Source organism: Alexandromys fortis, unplaced genomic scaffold (assembly GCF_014885135.2).
Source record: "Alexandromys fortis isolate MF-2015 unplaced genomic scaffold, M_Fortis_MF-2015_v1.1 scaffold_3, whole genome shotgun sequence".
Classification (NCBI taxonomy): Eukaryota; Metazoa; Chordata; class Mammalia; order Rodentia; family Cricetidae; genus Alexandromys; species Alexandromys fortis.
Genome location: NW_026067909.1, coordinates 29,791,811 through 29,814,105, shown reverse-complemented (window position 1 = coordinate 29,814,105; position 22,295 = coordinate 29,791,811). Strand labels below are relative to the sequence as shown.

General features: G+C 48.3%; 1 protein-coding gene across 1 annotated transcript in view; it reads right to left on the bottom strand.

Annotated features, from left to right (window-relative positions):
* Positions 1-22,295, bottom strand: part of Col4a1 (collagen type IV alpha 1 chain) — a 114,721-nt gene that overhangs the window by 59,812 nt on the left and 32,614 nt on the right. Inside the window, exon 2 of the mRNA XM_050137126.1 lies at positions 11,420-11,485. Coding sequence (XP_049993083.1) covers positions 11,420-11,485 — 66 coding nt within the window. The remainder of the gene's footprint in view (positions 1-11,419; positions 11,486-22,295) is intronic.

Sequence of the window (22,295 nt, the reverse complement as noted above, 5' to 3'; positions counted from 1 at the left end):
TAAATTAGGACATATAAAACGTTTACTAGAAAAAAACAAGAAAATAAAATAACCCGAAAGATGGAGGCTAGGAACCTGGCGTTCCAAACTCAACTGAAAAGGACAGGCATCTAGGCTCCGGGGGGAGCAGACCCAGGAGGACTCTGACTTTGTCTCCCATCCATTACTTGTTCTGATGGGGAAAGAACTCCAGCCAGGAGCGAGAAGATTATGGCCTTAGCTCCAATGCCCGCCATCTGGATTCTCTAAAAATCAGTTTTCTCAGGGTCAATAGAGATGCCCACCCCTGCCTGGCTGACCTGGCAGCAGTATTTATTCCAGGGGTCAAATTTGATCACGTATTGGGTTGCTTCCTGTTTGCAAGGCCACTGCACACCAACGCATCCTCTAATGAGGTCCCAGGACTCATGTTGCAGCCCACACACATCCGATGTCATACACGCTTGGTGTCCGTCGTTAACTCCCCTCCCTCAACAAGTTATCAAGTAATTATCAGCACTGGGCCCGTTTTCCCCCGGGATCCAACGTCGTGAGCCTGGAAGTCACTGTCACACAGACCTGAGCCAGCACAGAGAGGGATTTTAGTCTGCTTCCACGAAACATCAGTTCCTTCAAAACATAGGCACTCAAAGAAACAAAGCAAGAAGCTGGGCTTCTGTATCATTTTGCTTGGGATCAAAAACATCTTGATTTAAATGTCAGTGAAGAAGGCGGGAGACATAACAGTGAAGAATGACATGGGGGTTGGGGGGACCTCAATACTTGTAAACGGCTTTCCTGGGCTGCTCATTTCACTGCATCTCAAAACTGACATCCAAGCCTATAGAAGCTGCACTGGGGCCATACCTGAAGCCAGGCTACGGTCCAATTATTTTAAAACTAACAATAATTTAAATTTAAACTCTTTGTGTCATTTTTCCTAGGCCTATTTCATAGAGGTCTGTAGAGTCATACTAAATTTATAGTAGCATTTCCCGCTTTCCTGTTCTTAATTCCTTAATACTGATAGATTAAATGTTAAATTCTTTGGCCAGTAAGCAAGATATGGAAATGAATTCCATTGCAGTTTGTTAATTACGAGGCAGTAGCCTTCCCATAAAATAAATTGTAGATGGCACGGTATAAAAACATGAATCTTCCCATTTAATTTGCTACTTAAAAAAAAAAGATTCGAGGGCAGATGACCAAGGGCAGCTGTGTTAGAGAGACAGGGAGGGAAGCTGGCACCAAGCACTGAGGCAGGGCGAGCTTGCCAGCACAGTGCCTCACCCCAAAGGTCCAAGGTCTGAAAGAGATGCTACAGCTGAGGAGACTCAGCAGCCAAGATCCCAGAGGACACCCTTTTGTCTCCCAGGTACCCAGCTGAGGAGACTCAGCAGCCAAGATCCCAAAGGACACCCTCTTGTCTCCCAGGTATCCAGCTGCTCACTTTGTGGAAATCCTGAGCTCACTCATGGAATTCCAAACCAACAGAGCCACTCAAGGCCTGTCCATCCCCCAGAGCCCTTAGAGATGCCACAGCACAGCAGGGCATACGAGAAGTGACAAGCTCACCCCCTGTCTTTGAACAGCTACTTTATAAATTGCATGATTAAGTGCCTCGCTTCAGGAACAACATGCTGGACAGAGTGCCAAGTGTCCCGTGCCTGTGTACATCTGTCACTGTGTGCAATCATTGCCTTTAGAAAGCCAAATTTAACTTGTAGTGGGTGCTCACGTTGATTGTAGCAACACAGGCTATGCATAATAAGGTCTGATATACAAGCTGTCTGGAAGTCTAGAACCTCTCTTGATGTCAGTCAGCACTGGCTATCTGGCTATCTATTATCTATCTATCTACCTACCTACCTATCATCTATCTATCTATCTATCTATCCATCTAGCTATCTCTATCCTCCCTCTTTCTTTATCTGGTACACTGTGAGAAATGTGTCCTAAAGAATGCATGGGCTAGAGAATATCCCAGGCTAGGTTACACACTGAAATGAAAGATACACACTGTGGTCTGAGGCACCCATGAATTCACAGGTGACACAGAAAGCAACGTGGCTGTGCCCACTCCCACGCTCATTAGCTACAACCCACCCCCTTCTCTTTAGTTCCCAGCCCTTATCTTAACAGCCAATCAAAGAAACAGCTGACAAGCTGCCTCTCGATGAGGGAGAACAATTAGCAAAGTGAAGGAAGTCAGGCGAGATTTAAATAGTTCCTTTGAATCCTAGCAGCCACTTCCCATCTCTAAAGGAAAAAAAAAATTGGGAGATAAGACGTGGAACACACATTCAAGGGTGCAGATTAGGAGACAGAAAGCAGGACAGGTGTCATAAACCCACCCAGACATCAGCGGCTTGGGACATTTCAGAGCTGGCGAGAGAAATGAATGATGAAGGAAGGGACACTGCGAAATACTGCTGAATCACAGGGCCCTTTTCCCAGAACACATCACTGGAAAGGCATCTGACCCCGAGGAAACGTCTACTTATAAAGTCACCATCGTGGCTGACCTCCCTCAGTCCCACATCAGCTGAGAGGCCTGCAAGCCACCACATTCCCGTTCTCGCTGATAAAACATTAGACAGGCCAGGCTAATGTCTTCTGTGACACCGCCACACCGCTGGAAGACCCAAGTCAGACAGGAGGGAACTGAGAGGTCAGCCATATCTCCTGTGAGAGTCACTGGGGAGGAATGTAGGAGACACAGGTCCACACCTGGCTGCCAGGCTGTGTAAGCAGCTGGTCTGCACTGTCCACCTCAGGGTGCAGGTGCGCTGAGGACAGACACATCCTCTTCCCCAGGTAGACCTTGCGTCCGAATGCAGGACTTACGTGTGGAGCTCTAGTCCCCAGGTGTGGTGTGGACGTGGGGACGGCCTTTGGAAGGTGGTGAGGTCACCAGAGAACCGAAACTCTGGGGACCCAGGGAGCTCCTGACCTCGCCCACCCTGAGGACACAATGGGAACACCTGCCTGTGAGGAAGCAGGCTGTCATCAGACAAGGAATCCTGACCTCAGACTTCCTGCCTGCAGAACTATGTTTACAAGTCATTTAGCCTGGGGTCTTTTGTTACAACATCCTGACAGACCAGGACAAAGAAAATGATCCTGTACTACATACGATGTCAGGGTCCCTGATCCCCTTTCATGATATTCACCCCATAGAACTCACTTGCACCTCTGACCACAGCTCTGGGGCTCCCCACCCAGTTGGTGTTCACCCACAAATAGACCACCCCTATTCTTCGGCCCTCAGCCATAGGTCAGGAGCAAGAAAGAATTCTGGGATATGGGAACTAGATGGGGTGAGCCTATGCTATGAGCGTGCAAAGGAGGAAGAGAAGACTGGGAAAGGACCAGTAACTCAGGGAGGAACAGGAGAGAATTTTATAAAGATAGGTAACGATATGGTCTGGGGCCCGAGGAAGCAAACTTGTAAAATTCCCCTCACATTAGCATCAGCTCAGGCCTCAGCTGATATCATCAGGCCTTGGAATCACCAGGGCCCCAGACTATGTTGCTCCTCAATAGAGACAAGCAACTGAAAAACCCATGAGAAAGAAAAACATCACTTTAACCACCATCAGACACGAGAATGTTATGATTAGTTCGGCTGGAAGTCCCCTCAACTGTATATTGCTTCTACCCTGGCAAACAAGATGCTCAATTAACTACCCACATTGTCTCTGGAAGAAGAAGGAGTAACTGTCCCCAGTCTAAGCAGGATGATGAGCCTAGGAGGAGGGCGACCTCCTGAACTAGGCTATGGGATGCTGTCTGCACCAGTCTGTTCCCAGGACTGTGTGTGGTCCAGGAATGGGCAGTGTGGACCTCTCTCTGCAACAAGGACCTCGGAGCAAGACACCACTCCCCTGGGGCTTCTACTCCTTATCAGCAGGAGACACAGTGGAGAGCACTGCCCGCATCACCCATGGGGATGAATCATTGTTTATAAAATGCCTCAAACCAGCAGGAATGGTTCTGGAGAAAATATCCCAACATTCTGAATAAGAACACAGTCTAGGGAGAAGAGTCTTCAGGGCCCTTCCTTTCACCCATAAAATGTAGGTCTGATTAGATCAGCATGACTCAGTACGGTGAGGCAAGGCAGTCCTGCTTTAAAACAAGCTCCCATATTGAAGATGTATCCTTTCACAAGGAGGGTAAACTTGGTGTGCAGTGGGGAAGCAAAGTGAGGCCACTCGGGTGTCGCGCCTGAGCAGGCTGCTGTGCTTCAGGCATTTGCTTGCACACGGCTGAATTGCCTCCATATCAACTTTGCACTGTTAGCTCTCCAACTGTTCTGCTCTGAGCCAGAGCATTGTGCCCAGCTTGGAGCATCTCCGTATCGTTACCAGATCGCTGCTCCTTCCTTCCACTATGGCTCTCGGATAAGGGCTGCCTGTCTTAGTAACCAGTGCCCCGGGGAGCACAGAGAGCCTGCAGAGGGGAGAGGGAGAGAGGGCTGGATTGCTCAGAAACTTTCTGGATCAGAAAGTTAATCTTCCAGAGGAAGCCATGTCCAAATCAATCCTGGAACCAGGTAATTTAGACCCTGGAATTCACGCCACCTCTGAACCTCTCACCCAGAGCCATGAGCTGACCTCTAGGTGTGACATGCTTCAACAGGACACTGGACGAGCCTTCGGGGTCCCAGGAAATACACGATAAAGTCCCAGTTAGCTCCCACTCCTGAAAGTATCCTTCCTCTGCTAGCAGATGAGTCTATAAGCAGGTTAATGGGGGAATGACCCTACTGAGGAACTTGCTGCCAGGGACAGCCTCCATGCAATGCCTTGGACATCAGCCCCCAAACACCACCAGAACCTCATGGGAAGAAACTGAGTCGATTAAATGTAGAGTCAGATAAGCATGATATTATTACAAAATCACATAGTTACCAGGAGGTACGCTAAGCCACAGGCGGACATGGAGTTGAGGTGTACCTTTGACATCATAATGGGTTTGCCAAACGGGAAAGAGAACAAGAGGGACCACGTCCCCAAAGTCATGGGGCATGCTCATTAACTCTGACTAATTCTCCCTTTGTTTAATTGCCCACTGTGCCCCAACCACTTCACAAGGACCCAGGGCTCTGTTAATGTCATTCCAAGGGTGTCGTTTCCAACATCCACGCTCCGTCATCAGCCTGACGGCTGCCTGGAAGCAGGCTACATACCCGTGACAGCAACCAACACACAAGAGGGAAAGCCAGGGGCATTTTCATTTGTTGGGACTTATGGACGGTCTTTGATCTTTAATCAAAACATAAAAACCTCATTTTGTCCCTTTCAAAGACTCCTTTCCGGTCAGCCAGTATTGTGTTGGGCTCACATATACAAAAAGAAAACATTGTAACTTGGCCATGTAGGGCTAAGACAAGAACCGCAAAATGCCTGCCCCACGCACAGTGTGGCCTCATGTGAAATGCCAGGATGCTGAAGCCACAGGATACGAGGCTGCTGAGGACTGGCTCTGGGATGGAATCCCATGGACAATCTCCCAGGAAAGCCCACTGCCAATCAGGCATGAAATTGAATGTTTCGGATCTAGGACTATATATCACGTTCAGGGCCATGGGCTTCTTAGCCAGAATCTAGAGCCAACCCCTGGACCTAATTTCAAGGCATTAAATTCCCTGCTGCTGTTTCGGAACATGGGAACCAAATGCACTTACTATGTTCCAAGCTGTGCTGGAGGGGTACATTCCAAACAGCTGCAAGTGGAGCGCTGTGGAGAGTTAGCCCAGAGCGTAACGGCCTCGGAAGCACACGGCCAGGGGGGCACATGGAGCTAAGGTTGAGGCCTAGGCAGATGAATGTGAGCGGTGGCAGAGGCAGCTCGAGGTCCCTTAAAGGGTACTGATATACCAGGGAGACATAACAGGACATAGTGGGCGGGATGAGACACACCCACATGGGCATGGATCCCTTTTAGCGTCTTCCCTGTGGTGAGCTGTGACTATGTGTCCTGGGATTCCGGCACTTTTCATAAAATCCTTTTAAAAGTCACCCCCCCCCCAAAAAAAAGACAAAAGTAGGTGGCTGTGGGAATCCATGCTGATTCTCACGATCAGGGAGCCAGAGGATGATTCATGAGCAGTGTGAGGAAATAGGAAATCGGGACATCTGGAAAAAATCTTGGCATGACAAGACACCAGACACACATGGAAAAGGAAGAGTGTATGCTGGCCCATATCACCCACCAAACGGGAAGAGAACATCCCCAGAGCCTATAGACAAACATGCATGGCTGAGAGTCCTGGAGCCAGACACGGTGGAGCCCCGGAGCTCCACACTCTCAGAAACGCAGTGACATTTCCCACAGCACCCCTGTCATGATACCTAACCAAGGAGTGCTGGCAAGCGGGGGAGCATGGGCGGCACTGGGATGGAGATGCTCGGCAGGAAGAGTGCTTAGCAACAGAAGAACACTGAGTTGTTCAGGTAAGCTGGGACACCGGATAAGGGAACCAGCTTCTCCTGGAAGTCACAGAATAACGATTCTGGAAATGGCTGCCAAAATCACAGATAAACTAGAAGTGAATGACCGATGCTTCCAGAAAGGCCTCCCAAGCACGCCCAGGCTCACACTTCCTCCAGGATTGGCAAGCAGTCTGATGTCTCCCATCCTGGGTTCTGGGAGCTGGTCGCTTGGTCTCCATCTTTGTCTAAATGCAGGAGTTTATCTGAGTGTGAGGCTGGTCTGCAGTCTGTGAACCTGCCATGAGTTGAGCCAGCAAGTGAATGTTCCTCACACTTATCCCGACTCTAAAAATACTGGCACTGCTGCCATGTCACGTGGGCACACCCCTCTGGGGCGGGATTTGCGCTTGCTCTGGGTACCTGCTGGTCTCAGCAACTCGCCTGAGCCACCTGATAAAAGCCACGCCCTGTGATACGGAGGAACCCACAGCAGAGTTCTGAACCACCTGCGCCAAAAACGTGTGTTTTGCTCATCTCCCAGACTGTCCTCGGAACCTTCCTGAACCAAAGGGCATGGACCAACATCCTACAGGTAGTGTAAAGACCACATCTGGGGAAACTACACAGGATGCATTGCCTCCAGACTGTTCCCAACACTGATAAACAAAAAGATGTCCTGCCGGGCTCAAAAACACTAGGGACAATCTTAGAGACACTCAGGGCACTTACTAGCCTTGGACCTAGTAAGAAAGTCTTTTAATATTTTACAGTGGGTAGTAGCATTTCTTTAGTGCAGCTTGATTTTATATATCTCATACACTGAAAATAAAAAATGGATTTTCTCTTTGAAATGAAATAGATTCTACTCAATGAAGCACCTTCTCAAAGAAAGTATTTAGTCAATTTACTTACTCTTACGAATAACCTGTTGCTTATTCAAATCAGTTAACTGGCTCAGAGTTGCAAAGAATCTTTACAAAAATCTTTCACCAGCTACACAAAAGAATGTATTGCCTGGGAAGCAATGGGCTTCCTCTACCATTTAAACACTATGCTTGGTGTGGCTTAATTTATGGGAAATAAATTTACAATACTCTATGACCCATAAAAAGGTAATCTTGTCCTGTCACCCTTCAGGGTCTCAGTTTATTCAGTTATGCACAGTCACAAAGAATAACAAGGAATAAAAAGAGAGCCACTAACCCGTATGTAAAGCAGAATACAAAAAAACATGTTTGTACATTTATATTTCACAATAAAATCGTGGCTGAAATGTTTACTTTTTTAAAAAAATCAACAGAAATGAATACATTTATAAGTGGAAGATTACTGAATTCTCCAAAAATACTGATAAAGTGCAGTGCTTGCCTCGGAAGAGAATGTCACCTCCGACCTAACGATGACTCAGAGCGCAGCCTGTGTTTGTGATGCAGCAAAGGAAGAGTCCAGTATCTTAACAGTGATGTTATGGCCTGAGGGATTTTTCTGATCATCACAGCATAGCTCAAAAATGACTAGAATGCAAGCCACGACTCTCTTGGAGTCAGAGAATTTCCGGTTCTGAGACAGGAGGCATGGCAACCTCTGGCCCTGAAGGGATGGGAGGCAGGCAGTGCAAAACAGCTCTTAGATTTGAGAGGATGGAAAATTCCACCTCTCTTCTTAGGGTCGGCTGTGACCAGAGCGAGCGCTCCTTGTGGAGAGGTCTTCGCTCCTATGTTGCATGGCTTACACACTATTCTCTGAGCAACCAGAAGAGCACAACCAAACACAAACTGGCCAGCATCACACTCCCCTAGACAGACAGAGGCAAGCCCACCTGAGCTCTAAGGAGCCTGCAGAATGTATAGGGACAGCGCATCTTCCAAGGGAGTTGGAAGAAGGTCGTGGCCATGGTCTTACACTTGGGTCCTGCCTGCATATATGACAAGGCCACATCTGCTGCCAGGGGAAGCAGAGGAGGCTGCATGTCCAATGGGTAATAAGGGGTCACTCACTGGTTTTTAACCAGAGCCGTGAATTCCCTTCCAGATCACCTGTGTGCCGGTGTTTTTTATGGGAATTCTCACTGAGAGAGGGGTGCAGTTCTGCACCTCTAGATATACCCTAAACTGATTGCCTTGGTGTAAGGAACGAGCTTTTCCAAGATCAACTGAACGCTATCGCTCTGGGCAGGATCCCCACAACCTGGCTCTCAGGGGAGAAACTGGACCACAGACATAGGGTCTACCTGGCCAGCTCCCTGTCACAGCATGACCCCCTGCGGTCTGTTTGCTGACCAGGACCTGGAAGGGCTGCCCACAGCCTAGGGGGACAAGCTGACTTCTCGGTTACCCTCCAGACACTCTTCCCCCCATTATCAGCTCAGAGGGCAGCATAGCTCTTGAAGAGGGTCAACTAAGTGGACCCATCGCCTTACCCTGACATTGCGAACGGAACCACCCAGGGCTCCGACTAGCAGCAGTCAAGACTGGGTTAACCCAGTAGGCCTTGACCCCCTTCCCCAAGACATACTTAGCTATATCCAGGGGCATCTCTCTTTGTCACAAATGGAGCAGTGTGCCCCCCACACTAAGTGTATAAAGACCAAGGAAGCTGCAAGACATCCCTAAACACACACGGACCTACACACGCACACACAATTGTCACACTCAAAATGTAGTGACCAAGTCGAGAATCCACACTAGCTGTGTTCTTCCACGGCAAGTGTCGTGGTAACCCATGAAAAAGTGCTCAGCACCATTCATGAGCCGTGTGGCTATGGAAACCCGGCCTCTCCTTCTCTTTTCCAGTCTGACACACCTAAGCCTAGCCCTACTGCCTGTGAGCAGCAGCTGTCATCTGTGGGTCGATGTCTGGTAAGTCAAACAGGGGACCTGAGCGACTATATCAGACACCCATGGGGGCTCAGCGGCTAGTCAAGCCACAAGGCATCTGCCCACTAGGGAAAAACCTGTCCTGTGCAAACTTGCCTCAAACACTATACCAAATGCTTCCCAGATTTCCAAGGTAGAAGTAGAAAAATTGCTTCCAGGCCGGCCTGTTCAGTCCGAATACCGCATGTACATTGGACAGAGAGACAGCAGAGAGAGGGAGCATTCTCCATGACGACGCCAGCTCCGCAGCACACAGACTAAGCATGTGGAGAGGGGCCATGAATCAGAAGCAGTGTAATGAGTAGCGACAGGGTAATGTGTTTCCTCCCACATCCTTGGCAAGGGTCTGGGTAACCGCTGGGTTAAAGTCTTCTATGAAGATATGGGATACCGGAATAACTTAGTTAAGACTCTCTGTGCACCCAGGATTGCAGGAAGGCCCCTTGCATGGATCCCTAGGCAGAAAGACAAAGCGTTTCTATGATAGTGTTCACCTACTGGGCATAGGCAGTTTGCGGTGATTAATGAAAATAAATTGACAAGTCTTTCCACCTGCGTGTGACACCGGAGTCTAATTGATATGCAAACAGGCCAGGTGCAGGGAACAGTGTGGCCCTAATCCTGCTTCACCAGGGAATCTGTCCCTTCCAGCTCCTGACCACAGGGTACTTCCCTTGTCAGGACAGCGATGCATTTTCTCCACTGCTTCTGGAATCTGGCCTCTTGCTTGGGACTTTTTGTAGAGGAGCAGCCTCTTTCCCTCTAGTTTAATACAGGTTCCTTCTCTGGACATTGCAGGGTGAGAAACAGCGGTAGCTCTATAAAAATGAGGACTGCATTGGTGAAGGGTCTAGAAAGGCTTCTTAAGCAAGCCCTCTTCCAGCAATGCGTACACGCTTAACGTGCTGACATGAAGCAGATGCCAGCCGCTGGGGTACCTCTACCACCCCAAAGGTTAGGAAAGGGACACCTTATCAAGCAAGAATATCCAGGCCCTATCAGTTTAAGACAGCATTCCCAACAAGGCCAGCCCTGAGGACACAAAGCGACTGTACGCAGGCCAAATCAGTTACCTAACTTGAGTAAAGAGAGATCTTCCAGGCAGCTGGGGAAATAAACCATTCAGGCTGACTCTGAAAGTCAGCGAGAGCCAAACGGCAGGTTGCCTGGCATTGTACTGGCTGCATGATGACAGTGTTCAGATCTACCTCGGGAATGGGAGACAAAGTCTGCTAATCCCACTCCAGGGAGCGCCTGACACGGCACAAAGCAATGTGGCCATTGGCCCCAGATAGTCCAGTTTCCACAGACGGGAATATCCGAGTGTTCCTGGGGGACACCAGAAAGTACGTCCATCTCAGAAACGGATGGCAACCTCTCTCAGGCTTGGACATTCTCCCCCACTTAGGTGGCTATTGCTCTCTCTCTCTCTCTCTCTCTCTCTCTCTCTCTCTCTCTCTCTCTCTGTGTGTGTGTGTGTCTCTGTCTCTCTGTCTCTGTGTGTGTGTCTCTCTCTGTCTCTCTCTCTGTCTCTGTGTGTGTCTCTCTGTCTCTGTCTCTCTCTGTGTCTCTCTCGCTCTCTCTCTGTCTCTCTCTCTCTCTCTCGTGTGTGTGTGTGTGTGTGTGTGTGTGTGTGTGTTCTATGTTGCTCCCATCCTATTTTTAAGAACAACAAACCAAAATGAATTTAATGTGTACACTTTAGACTATCAAAGGGATGCCCTTGGGAACTGAAGGCATTTGTATGTCATTTAGGACCCATGATCACAGACACCAGGAAAAAAAAAAAAAAGGCTAAATTTAGCCCTTATCCATCAATTCCAAAAAGAACCATTGAGTACAAGAATACCGGGCTGGCACCCTTGCTCCTCTACAGCCAGCACAGGGAAGCTATCCGGACTCTCCACACTCACTGCCACCAATAACGATGATGCCCGGAGAACACCTGCTAATGGCGACAACATTGCTCAGAACATTGTTAAACACTCTGCTTCCCTTGTGGCGCTCAGGGAGACTGAGAAAGCAGGAAGTAGGTTGGCCCTGGGATGCCAATCATAGTGTTAATCTCATGATTTGGGGGAAGGGGCAGCATTCAGAAAAAGATCATGACGTGCGTCCACTCACCTTTTGTCCCTTGACGCCATGACAGTCACATTTCCCACAGCCAGAGCCGCCACAGCCGTAGTCACCCTGAAAGAAAGAAAGACAGCAAGTTTAAACAGGAGGTCAAAGTACGGTGAGTCAGAGGACAAAGGCACTCGTCACCAAGCCCGACTGCTGGGGTCCAAGCCCCTAGGACCCACACAGTGGAAGGACAGCACCCACTTTGGCAAGCTGTCCTCCGATTGCCATGTGAGTGCCACAGCACATGCACACAACTCCACAACTCCACCCATAGTAAATAAAGAAATGTCATCTTTACAAAGATCTGAATTATGGCAGACATCAGCATCTTCATCCAGTTGTGAGGCAAGTCCCAGCGATCACCCTTCGTGAGACCCAGCAGCACTAGAGCCTGGAGGTGATTAATGATGAATCACACTCCATAGAGAAACCCTTAGCGGCCTGGGACTCAGTGACGCACGTCACTAGACTGGTTGTCCTTTGTCTGTTAGAAATGGGCTCACCTGGGGATTATGTGAACCGTGTTGCAAGGCACAGAAATTAGGAGTTTCACACCTAAGAGCAAGGGCTCCATAAAATGGGTTCTGCTTAGCCCTTGTGTTTGCAGGGACTTAGAGGTGTGCAAGAGACTAGAGAAAGAACAGTGAGTGACTGAGCTGGTCTTCAAGCCCGGGTGTTCAAATTCAATGAAAGCCTGGACATTAAAGAACACTCTATTGCAAAACACGTTTTGTTGTTGTCTGCTAATACACATCAACAAGAGCTGGAGAGAGGAACGCGCTCAGATGCCCAGTGAGAAGTCGGTAATCGCCACATCTCAAAAGCACCTCCATCCCACAGGTACGGAGACGAAAGGAAGCGCTTTTATGTAGCATGCTAAGATGAGATCGAAATCAGAACCCAGCCCAGCATCCAGGACATTAATCGGCCAACAGAAGAAAAGACATACACACCGCACTTTACAACGCCCCTGGCAGAATCCAAGTTTTAAACCATTATAGACAGCAGCATGGGGCTAAAGGGGGGGTGGAGAGGATACAGAGTGAACCATTCAGCAAGCTTTATTAAAGACACTGTGTCAGTTCAGAAATAAAATTTAGACCCATAGTCTGCTTCAGGTGGCAACAGATCCTTCAAAATAAAAGTATGCTATTAATAGTTCCTGGCTCACGAGAAGCCTATATTTTTAACAGCATCCTTGAGGCTGCATCACCATGGAGATCCTCTACCCAAAACAACCCCATCTGGAGACACTTATTTTATGAGTTAAAGCTGAACAAGTGCCTCCAAGACAGTGAGCTGTTCTTAATTTTATATTTTAGACATGGGGACACTTGACAACGATCCAAGTAAAGCCCAGCGGTCAAGATCTGTTCCTCAAGCTGACTCACAGCCCGGCTATTTCAGCGTGTACTCTCATGGCCCTCCTGACATTTCAGATCGCTCCCTGTGTTCTGTCTGCTTCTGAATGTGGATTTCCATTGCCACCAGGGCTAAGTCTTTAGCCTGAACTGAAGAAGGACCGTCCAGAGCACACAGAGAAAACACCGTGGGACTCTACAGACAGGCTGCCTTAACTGTCTTCACCTCTGACCACCTGAGTCCCGTGACATGCTGATTTACTCTGGGACACCCTGAGCCTTTAGCTACACCCTGAACTTAGTGTAGAGCTGTTTTATCAAAAACCTATTTGGGTAATAAAGCCTGCAGTAATAGAGGACGTCACTAATTAATGAACCAGTGGCATGTCACCCATTGTTGAGTCTGTCTCAGCTCCAGCATAATGGACACCAGGAGGCAGGCAACTCCAAGTCCCAATGGTGGCGGGCCATCCTCCTCCCTGGGATCTGCCGTTCCTCACACCTTGTGCTGTGAAGCAAGGGCAGTTCGCCCTACTCGTTAGATTCTGCTTAGTCTCATCCTGTCCCCGTTGATTTCACCCAGAGAAATTAACCAGGCAGGAGACTGCAGGGTCCGTGTGAGACTTGGCTCCCAGTCACCCACACTTAACAGAGGGTCAACAACAGCTTGAGGTTACCAGAATTTCTACAGAAAAGACAATGGTAGTTCCTATGAAACACCACACTGGAAGACAAGCCAAAGACAGCGATGTGATGAGGCTGGGGTTTTTCTGTCTGAAATGCTGCTGCCATCTAGGAAGCTCAGCTCCCTTCACTCCGAAGGAGTTCATCGAATCAATTCTCCCAGAGTTGTTCCTATAGCTAGCAGTGGATTCTATAAGCACAGAGGACACCCCAACCCTCACCCTGAGCGGAGATGGTGAAAGCCAAGTGGGTAACTAACTGGTAGGCATCTTGTCTGGAACCTACTTCAAGTCTTAAGAACTCTTGACAGAATCTGAAAACTAAACCAAAGAAGTAGAGTGCCCTTTCCTCACAGCCTAGACTCTACATTACACAAAAATGTCTGATCCCAGATCCAACACATGTATCTCTATTCTCATAGGAAATTTTTGTATTTTTTAGAAACACTGGAAATCTTATTACCAAATTCTGGTCCCTAAAAAGCAATTCAGGATAAGTGACCATTCTAATAGCATCTAAATTACACTATGTTTTTCAGGGGGGAAAAAAGAGTAAGAAGAAGAAGGAAGAGAAGGAGGAGGCTTGGAGGTGAGAAGTTAAGGTTGAGACATGGTCTCTCTCTCTCTAATCAGGCTGGAGCTCTAAATACTCTGCTTCAGCCTTCCTGGTGCTGGGATTGCAGGTAAACACCACCAAACCCACAAGAGACAAGCCTGAGACCGTGCCGTGCCGTATTCTGGGTGGCCTTGCATCTTATGTAATTGACTTGATTGAAAACAACCATCAGGTTTTAGAAAACACAGCCACCCGTCATGTGATGCTTGCTTGCTTTGTTAGACAGGATTTTTAGTCTGAAATGTCGCTATTCTGGTCCTTAATGATTTCCGTTCTTATGAAGTGGCCCTAGCTGGCTTTCACCAGACACAGGGGGCTATTCTGCTGCAATTCCAGGGCATAGAGTTAGAACCAATACACATCCTACCCCGAGGTTCCCTTTCAGTCAGGGTTGGCGTTTACTTCTGAAATAACTAATTGAAACAAAAGCCTTGTTCACACAGTCTTACCCATGCATGGCAACACGTCAGGCTTGCAGGGGCCCATGACTCTACAGCTTACATAGATTCCAGGTTATCAGGACCGTCCCATGTTAAGGATTGTGTCACAGACTTCATGACTTCCTGAGGGCCCTCAGCACAATGAAAAGACGCGTGTGGTTTGTGAGCCCAGCAGTGCCCCCTTGGCTCTGGATCTGAGGGACCTTCTGAGGCCCTGCTCATTCTTCTCCGTGCCTGGAGCACACTGGGCCACATGCACCAGCTCCCAAGCCCATCTGTTTCAGATTCTAGAACAGGAGGAACTGGAACATTCTGTGAATTGCACAGTCTCTTCCCCTCCTAGGGTCAATTAGACTTAATCCTGCTCTGTCTTCCCATGAGATGCCGGCAGGAGGAAGTTGGTCAGGAATGCTGCCCACTTGAGGCCCTGGAATGTGGCTGAATAATCTCAAAGGATAGGCCGTGTGAGACTTGGCCTCTCTCACAGAAGTTGGCCATCCACAAACAAGATAACCCAGGTACCCAGGGACAAGCCTCACAGAGGGGTCTCAACTAAAAACAGTCACGTTTTACTGAGAGAGAGACCATGTCTCAACCTCAACTTCTCACCTCCAAACCTCCTCCTCTTCCTCCTCATTCTTTCTTTCTGAAAAGTGTATTGTAATTTAGATGTTATTAAAACAGTCAATTCTTCTGAGGGGATTTCTGGGGACCAGAATTTGATAATAAGATTTCCTGGTGTCTAAAAAAAAAAAGATAAAGATTTTCTATGCAAATAAGGATATATGTGTTGGGTCTGGAAACTGGAGGGAACTGAACGAAAACCGAATCCCTCCTGAAAGTTCTGTCTGCCACCTCCCGCCAGACACATCCTGCAGCCCAGAACAAGAGCATGAGAAGCTGTCCATGGAGAAGCTGGAGAGTAAAACCCGTCTCTAGTGCCCTGGTATTTGAATACTCGGTCCCCGGCTGGTGGCACTGTTTGGGTAGGGCATGGAGTCCTTAGGAGGTAGGTCCTTCATGAGGGGAGTGGAACGCTAGGAGTGGACCTGGAGCTTCACAGCTCCGCTCTGCCTCTTTCTGTCTATTTCTCGTTCCACCAGAATGTGAAGAGTCCCACACCTATGTTCCTGTCGCTGTGGAGCCATCTGCTTCCACGCTGTCTCCAGAAGGGACTGTCTCTTGGAACTGTGAACCAAAACCAGCCCTTGCTCTCTGTAAGTTGCTTCCTGTTGGGTATTTAGTCACAGTAACAAAAAGTGTAGCCAGTCCCTATTGTCACTCTTCAGATGTGGGTGTACACAAGCTTCAACAGCAGAGACAGCGCTAAACAGAAGCAGAAGGCACAATATTCAAGGAATGCAGAAGGCTCTAAGATGTAATCCCCAGATAAATACCTTTCATATTCCTTGAGTAGCCCTGCAAACCTCTAGGGACAGGTGAAAACCATTTGCATTAGTAAAACTTTCTCTTGCCCTCCCATTAAGGTTTCCAGAAAGTAGACCCAGCAACCTTAATGGTGTCAAATACGCTAGGTTGAAAACACACACAGTGAGTTCACAGCCTACACTGTCCCTGTCAAAAAAGAAGATGCCAGAGATGGAGGTCAAAAAACTTCAGGGAAGGGCTGGAGAGATGGCTCAGAGGTTAAGAGCACTGACTGCTCTTCCGGAGGTCCTGAGTTCAATTCCCAGCAACCATATGGTGGCTCACAACCATCTGTAATGAGATCTGGTGCTCTCTTCTGGCCTGAGGGCATACATGAAGGCTGAACACTGTGTACATAATAAATAAATAAATCTTTAAAAAAAAAACTTCAGGGAAATGAAGGCTCTTCTAGGTTGTCCCTGAGCTGAAGACACCAAGAAGCCCTTCTTAACATCACAGACACTCCACATGCAGACAAGTGTCAACATGCTTGCTGTATCAGCGTACATGCCAGCCGCCGCACTGCTGTGCAGAGGAATGGGTGGTCTGCCCCACGGATCAGCTATGACCCATGTGCCATCAGCACAAGGCTTAGAAGGAGCACACAGATTGAGCTGGTCCTTTGCTTCTGATGGCAGTGGACATTCAACATCCCCGCTCGAACAATTTTTATGTGTTCTGCATCCCACCAAATAGGGCCATGTGGAGCTCTGCCAAGCCCAAACAGCTTATCTTTCAGATTCCTTCCCACATTCCCTGTCCTGCGCAAAATGTCAAAGTATTTATGGGGGGGGGGGGTGGCTAGCCTACTGCACTTCCTGTCACGGCACTTCCTCAGGGATCTAAGAAATATATCAAGGGGGGATGTGTTTCAGGACTACTGGAGCAGAATGAAAAGCAAGCGCAAATGAAGGGAACCTAGCAGAATGCAGGGCCTTCGTGTGCTGTGGGTGGGATGCAGGGCCTTTGTGTGCTGTGGGTGGGAGGGTCAGGGGTACAATCTTACACAAAACTGGAAATGGCCATGGACTTTATCCTCAACTGTGCACAGGATTAGAAAATGAATATCTAAATAGATATCACAATATAAGTCAGCTATCACAGCATCAATAGTAATCACTTAGATTTGAGCCGGGTTTGATGGCACAAGCTTCTGGTTCCATCTGATCAGGAGGCCAGGGAAGAAGGATCCCAAGTTCAGAGTGTGCCTAGGCTACACAATGAAACTCAAAGTCAACCTGGACAATTTAGGGAGACTCTGTCCCAAAATAAAAAGCCAAAAGAGGGTCAGTAGTATAAGTCATGGGCACAGTGTGTGCTTAGCCTATGGGAAGCTCAAAGCTCTCTCCCACCACTCCAAAGCACAAACCAATGAAAGAGCTGACATTTGCACAGCATTTTTGAACTTCCAAAAATACGCCTGGTAGATTGAAAGGTAAAAGGCTGTCCCCTGCAGTCCAATGGGCTTGTGTCCGCCTCCGCTTCCCCCTATTGCAGTCTTCTGTCATTTAGTTTTGCTTATTTAAGACAGAAACCACACTCCAGAGATATGAAAAACATTCTTTATTTCTTCATTCAATTAAAGGATAATTTAGTAAAATATCACTTTACTAAACTCAGCAAAATGTTAAAGTTCAGTAAAACACCACTTCTGTCTCCTTTGATAACGGAAGGCCGGCACAGAGCAGCCGTGACTGCCCTGAAAACTTACAAACAACCCCGCTCCAGTCTGACAACAACTACAAGCGTTGATACATTCTTGGCAAAAAATAAAATTAAAAATTAGCAAACCGACTGAGTTCCTAATGCTCAGTGCCTTCTCCCCCCCCCCTTCACCCCCAATAATATGACTAAGGCTTCGCCTGCGCGATCCCTGCTCCATCTGGTTCTCATTTGGAACCGAGTTGCAGAACCCATGTGGGCTCCCACCGCCACCGCACTGTGGAAACGAGGGTGTAGGCTTGGCTTCGAGGACGACCAGCATGTGACTGCACTTCTTGTCCCATTTTCCTCATCGTGCAGCTCCGTTGACTCATTTTCCCTGCTTTTCCTCTCTCGCTCCCACTGGATGGGGGCGGGCATCCAATGTTCTTCCTGGGGAAGAGGACGCCCCAGAGGGAACAAGTAATGATGGCCAAGAGCTCCATCATCTCCAGCTGCAGACAGATGTGACTATAACCAGTTGTCATGTGACGCTGGCCATCACACGGCTACACGTATGATGAGCTGGTGGGCTCCGAATGTCTGCTGGGACCTGGGGTGGACATGACCTAGGGTGACCCATCCCGTGACGGTTGAGTCACTGGCCAGGGACAGGGAAGTGGGCGTGGCGAGTCCCCACCTTCAGACAGAGCTCATCCTTCAGCATGCCCACACAAGCCCACCTTCCACATCCTTCCCCACACGCTGTTCTCACTGGCCCACGAGGTCAAACTCTCTCCCTCTTCCTCACCTAATCCCATAGCCATTATCTCAAAGCCCAGCAACACAAGTCGGGCCACCAGATATCCCAGTTGTCCTTTAAGAAAGAGCTGGTTCTACACAGGCAGGCATGAAGAGATGGCGGACGTCTCTCTCCTCCCTCCGTGAGGTGGCAATCTGTACACCCAAGCTTGTTCCCATCCTTGCTTCCTCCTTCCTCTCCACACTCCTCTCTGTTCCCCCATTTCTTTCTTCTTAACTCCCCCACCCCAGAACTCTAGCTTCCTGCCCAGCCTCGCCCCCTGAATTCAGACAGCTCTCTTACATCTGACCCCCAGGTCACATCCCACCACCACCGTTTCCACATAACACCTTCAGAGGAGTCCCTAACTGGATCCCATGTGGAATCTGGGGAATCTGGGGGCTCTTGGGGAATTCCTGGTGTCTTTCCCTCCGTGACCCAGAGTGTGTGCTAATTACAGGAACCATTCATTCCAAGCCCAAGGCCTGGTTTGACGTGATACTCTATAGCTCCGTACAGAGTCAAGATTTCCCGTCAGCAGGGCCATCTTTGACACCTGAGGGTCCCACAGGTGACAGCAGCAGAGCCAAAGGGCTTGCTGCACACACAGCGGGAGTGAGCAGAGGCCATGGTTTATTTATCCTTCCGCATTCCATTGGCTGAGCCTTTAAGGAGCCTTGGGTTTGTAGCAAACTGGAAAGGGGAAAGAGAAAAAGCCTGACTAAGGAAGATATTTCAGGAATCTGAAACCCTCAAAAAGAGGGTTTCATGAAGCCAGTGGCTGGAGGACCGCACTGTCTTTCACTGGACAATCAAACATTTTAAATCACTGCTGATATCAGCCATCTTCTACTCTGGGGTGTAGAGGAGCGAGGGGAAGAGAGGGAGAAACCAACAAGCCTGTGGCGCATCTTATTTCGCAACAGATGATAAAGGGTTTAATTTCCTTCTGTGGAAATTCTATTGTCAATTAGTGATTCCGCTGTCATCAAATTCATGGATAATTTTTCATCCTGTTTGTCATACAGCATAGCTTACACTCTCCTCATGATTAAGACTTATTTAATTCGTGGTTATATTTATTTATGCGAGGAAAAATATATACTTTTATGTGTGGAGTCACACTGGTCCAGTGTCTAGCTCTAAAGCTGCGTACCGTCCATCCTGCAGACCTGAACTCCAGCGGATGAGGACAGACAAGAGAGTCACAAACTGTTGCCTGACCCGCAACACACGCTTTCTCACCCTCCCTCTGGGGGCGAGCCTGTGAACAGGAGGCCTGCCCCTCCTGCCAAGAGGGAGAAGGATGTCTGTGAAACTAACACCTCAGGGGCCAACCGCACACCATCTTTGAAAAGGAAGGCAGAAGTGAACGGCCTTTGTGGACGACAATGCCTGTGACCACAGGGCACCTGTATATTGTTCATGGAGATAACAGGGCCACAGAACTCCAAGCCAAGGCTGGCAAGCCAACAGGAGGAAGTAATATGAACTAAATGCAGTGATAAGAAAGCCATGGCATGAGAGGCAGAACCCGACAAAGGACCGGTCGGGAGGGCCTAGCAGTGATGGGCTGGGCATGTGCGTAGTTTCACTGCCGTTCTGACGTGAGTGTCCTGATCCAGGACAGGAAATCCTGAGGATAGCAAAGGATTGCTCCTTTTTGTGGGCTCAAAAATCTCACCGCATACAAGTAGACAGTCTTGTTGGTTCAAGACCTGCCACTTCCCAATCCCAGAGATCCTACAAAATGTCCTTGTCTATAGCCATCAAATCTGTTCACCTTGCTTGTCTGGGATGGGGCACACTAGAAAACTGCGTGGTTAGATGAAGCCCCCACAGCCAGGAGGCAACTCCAACGTAACAGCGCTCCCGTCCAGGCTCCCTTGTCGAGTAGTTTTGCAAAGAAACAGGAGAGTTTCACTCTTTATATGTGACAGCTGCTAAAAATGCAATGCTAAAACGCAAAGCCAGAGGCGTCACCTTGGAAACATCACTGGCTGAGGATAACATCATCTGATTTGTGTTCTTAAAACTGTGCTTGAAGGCCCAGACAAAACATAAACAGAGGGTGTGTGTACTGAGTACAGCCCAATCCCAAACTCCTGCAAAGATGGTGGCGCACAGGCGCAGCACTTGACAAGCAGTGGGGACCCTTTTGGAAGATTTCGAGGTGACATGCCTCTCGGGCACACGCCAATGTGAGCAGCATAGGACTAAAACCTTCTTAAGTATACGGATGGTAATGGTTGGTGCACCCCAACTGCTACTGTGTAGACCATAAATGGCACTTTCGAAAGACCTACCTAAACCATTGCACATTTATGGTCAGACAAGAAAAATGAGGGAAGAAACCACAGCAGAGAAGCAACCGCCCTCGGTCAGAGCTGTGGTTTCACAGTACACCGCTAAGACATTGGTGCTGGGGTTGATCGTGTCATGTGGTACCGATGGGGCTTCCTCAGTCAGCTGAACAGGGGTGTGGAGAGGTCCCTGGGAACCCCAGGACAGAGGAATCCTCCCGAGACCTAAGAAACCCACACTGACTCTCAAGCAGCCCCCACGAGGACAAACAGGCGGATTCATCAGCCAAATGACGCCATGTAACTATAGAACCATGTGTGGCATCGGAAAGCCTGCCATTTCCAAGAGAAGTTAAGAAAAATATTTACCAGAGCTAAATCATTCATAATTTATTATGAAAGTAAATATGGACTAGAACAGCTTTTCAGTCAACGGCTCTGACTCCCACATCAGAGCTTACTAGGGAACAGAGCTATGCCCCTAGTGACTGAAAAAATACAACTGGTTTTGCCCCTCATTTACATTCTTAAACTCTTCAATCCCAGGCTCTACTGAGGTCCATTTTAGCAGATCAATAGATTAAAAAGTCAAGGTCGAAAACAAGAACACAATGTCGGATGCAAAGCATTTATACAGGACAGACTAACATCTTGAAGATCTCAGCTAACAGTGGTTAGCAAATCTGAATCAAACGAATGCATCCCGTAAACCAAGATGAGATGGGTGGGTCTTTAGAAATTAAGTTGAGATCACAAAATAAACTTTGAATATTAAAAAGAAAAATCAGTCTTTTTGTCCTTACCGTGTTGGATAGCCTGGGGTCTCAGGTAATAATTTGCAGATTGTTCTAGCTCTTGGAGTTCCTCTGATTGCAGTTGAGAATTAGTCACAGCTTTTAGTGACTGAGACCTGAGCAAAGTCCCTTCACTCTGGACGGGGCTGCTCCGGTGGCTAGCATGCTGCCCGCAACCTGTGCAACCTGTCGCTTCCCCAAAGACACTTCCCCAGTCCCCAAGCTTCCTCTGCCTTCATCACCGTAACTAGCTGACTAAGGGCAGACTCAGACCTGGTCACTGAAGTCCCCATAGATATGCAGAGCTCCGGGGACAGGTGCTGGTGAGGGCCGGGAAACAGCATGAATGTGCCTAAAACCAGTGAGCTGGACACTTAAAAATTACTCAAATAGTAAAGGCTTTATTGTGTACATTTCACTCCAATAACTAAGAAAAAGCAGAAGATATTTTTTTCTCAAATTCCCAGAACTCTCCTTAAGGCCTCAGTGTTCTGCCAGCAATGCTTACAGCTGGGGATTAGAAAAGTCAGTCTCCTCCCTTCCCCACACAGATCCACCAACGCCCACAAACACACACACATATACACACACATACACATGTACAAACACACACATATACACATACACACACAAATACACATACGCTCACACACACACACACACACACACACACACACAGAGGGCTGCTGCCTCCAGGCCCCTCCTATCCATCACATCCTGCTAGGGATGGGTGCCTCAGGCAGACAGTGCAGCCAAATGTATGACTGTTGCATAATTCTGAATTCCCTAAAGAAAACCTTGGTTTGGC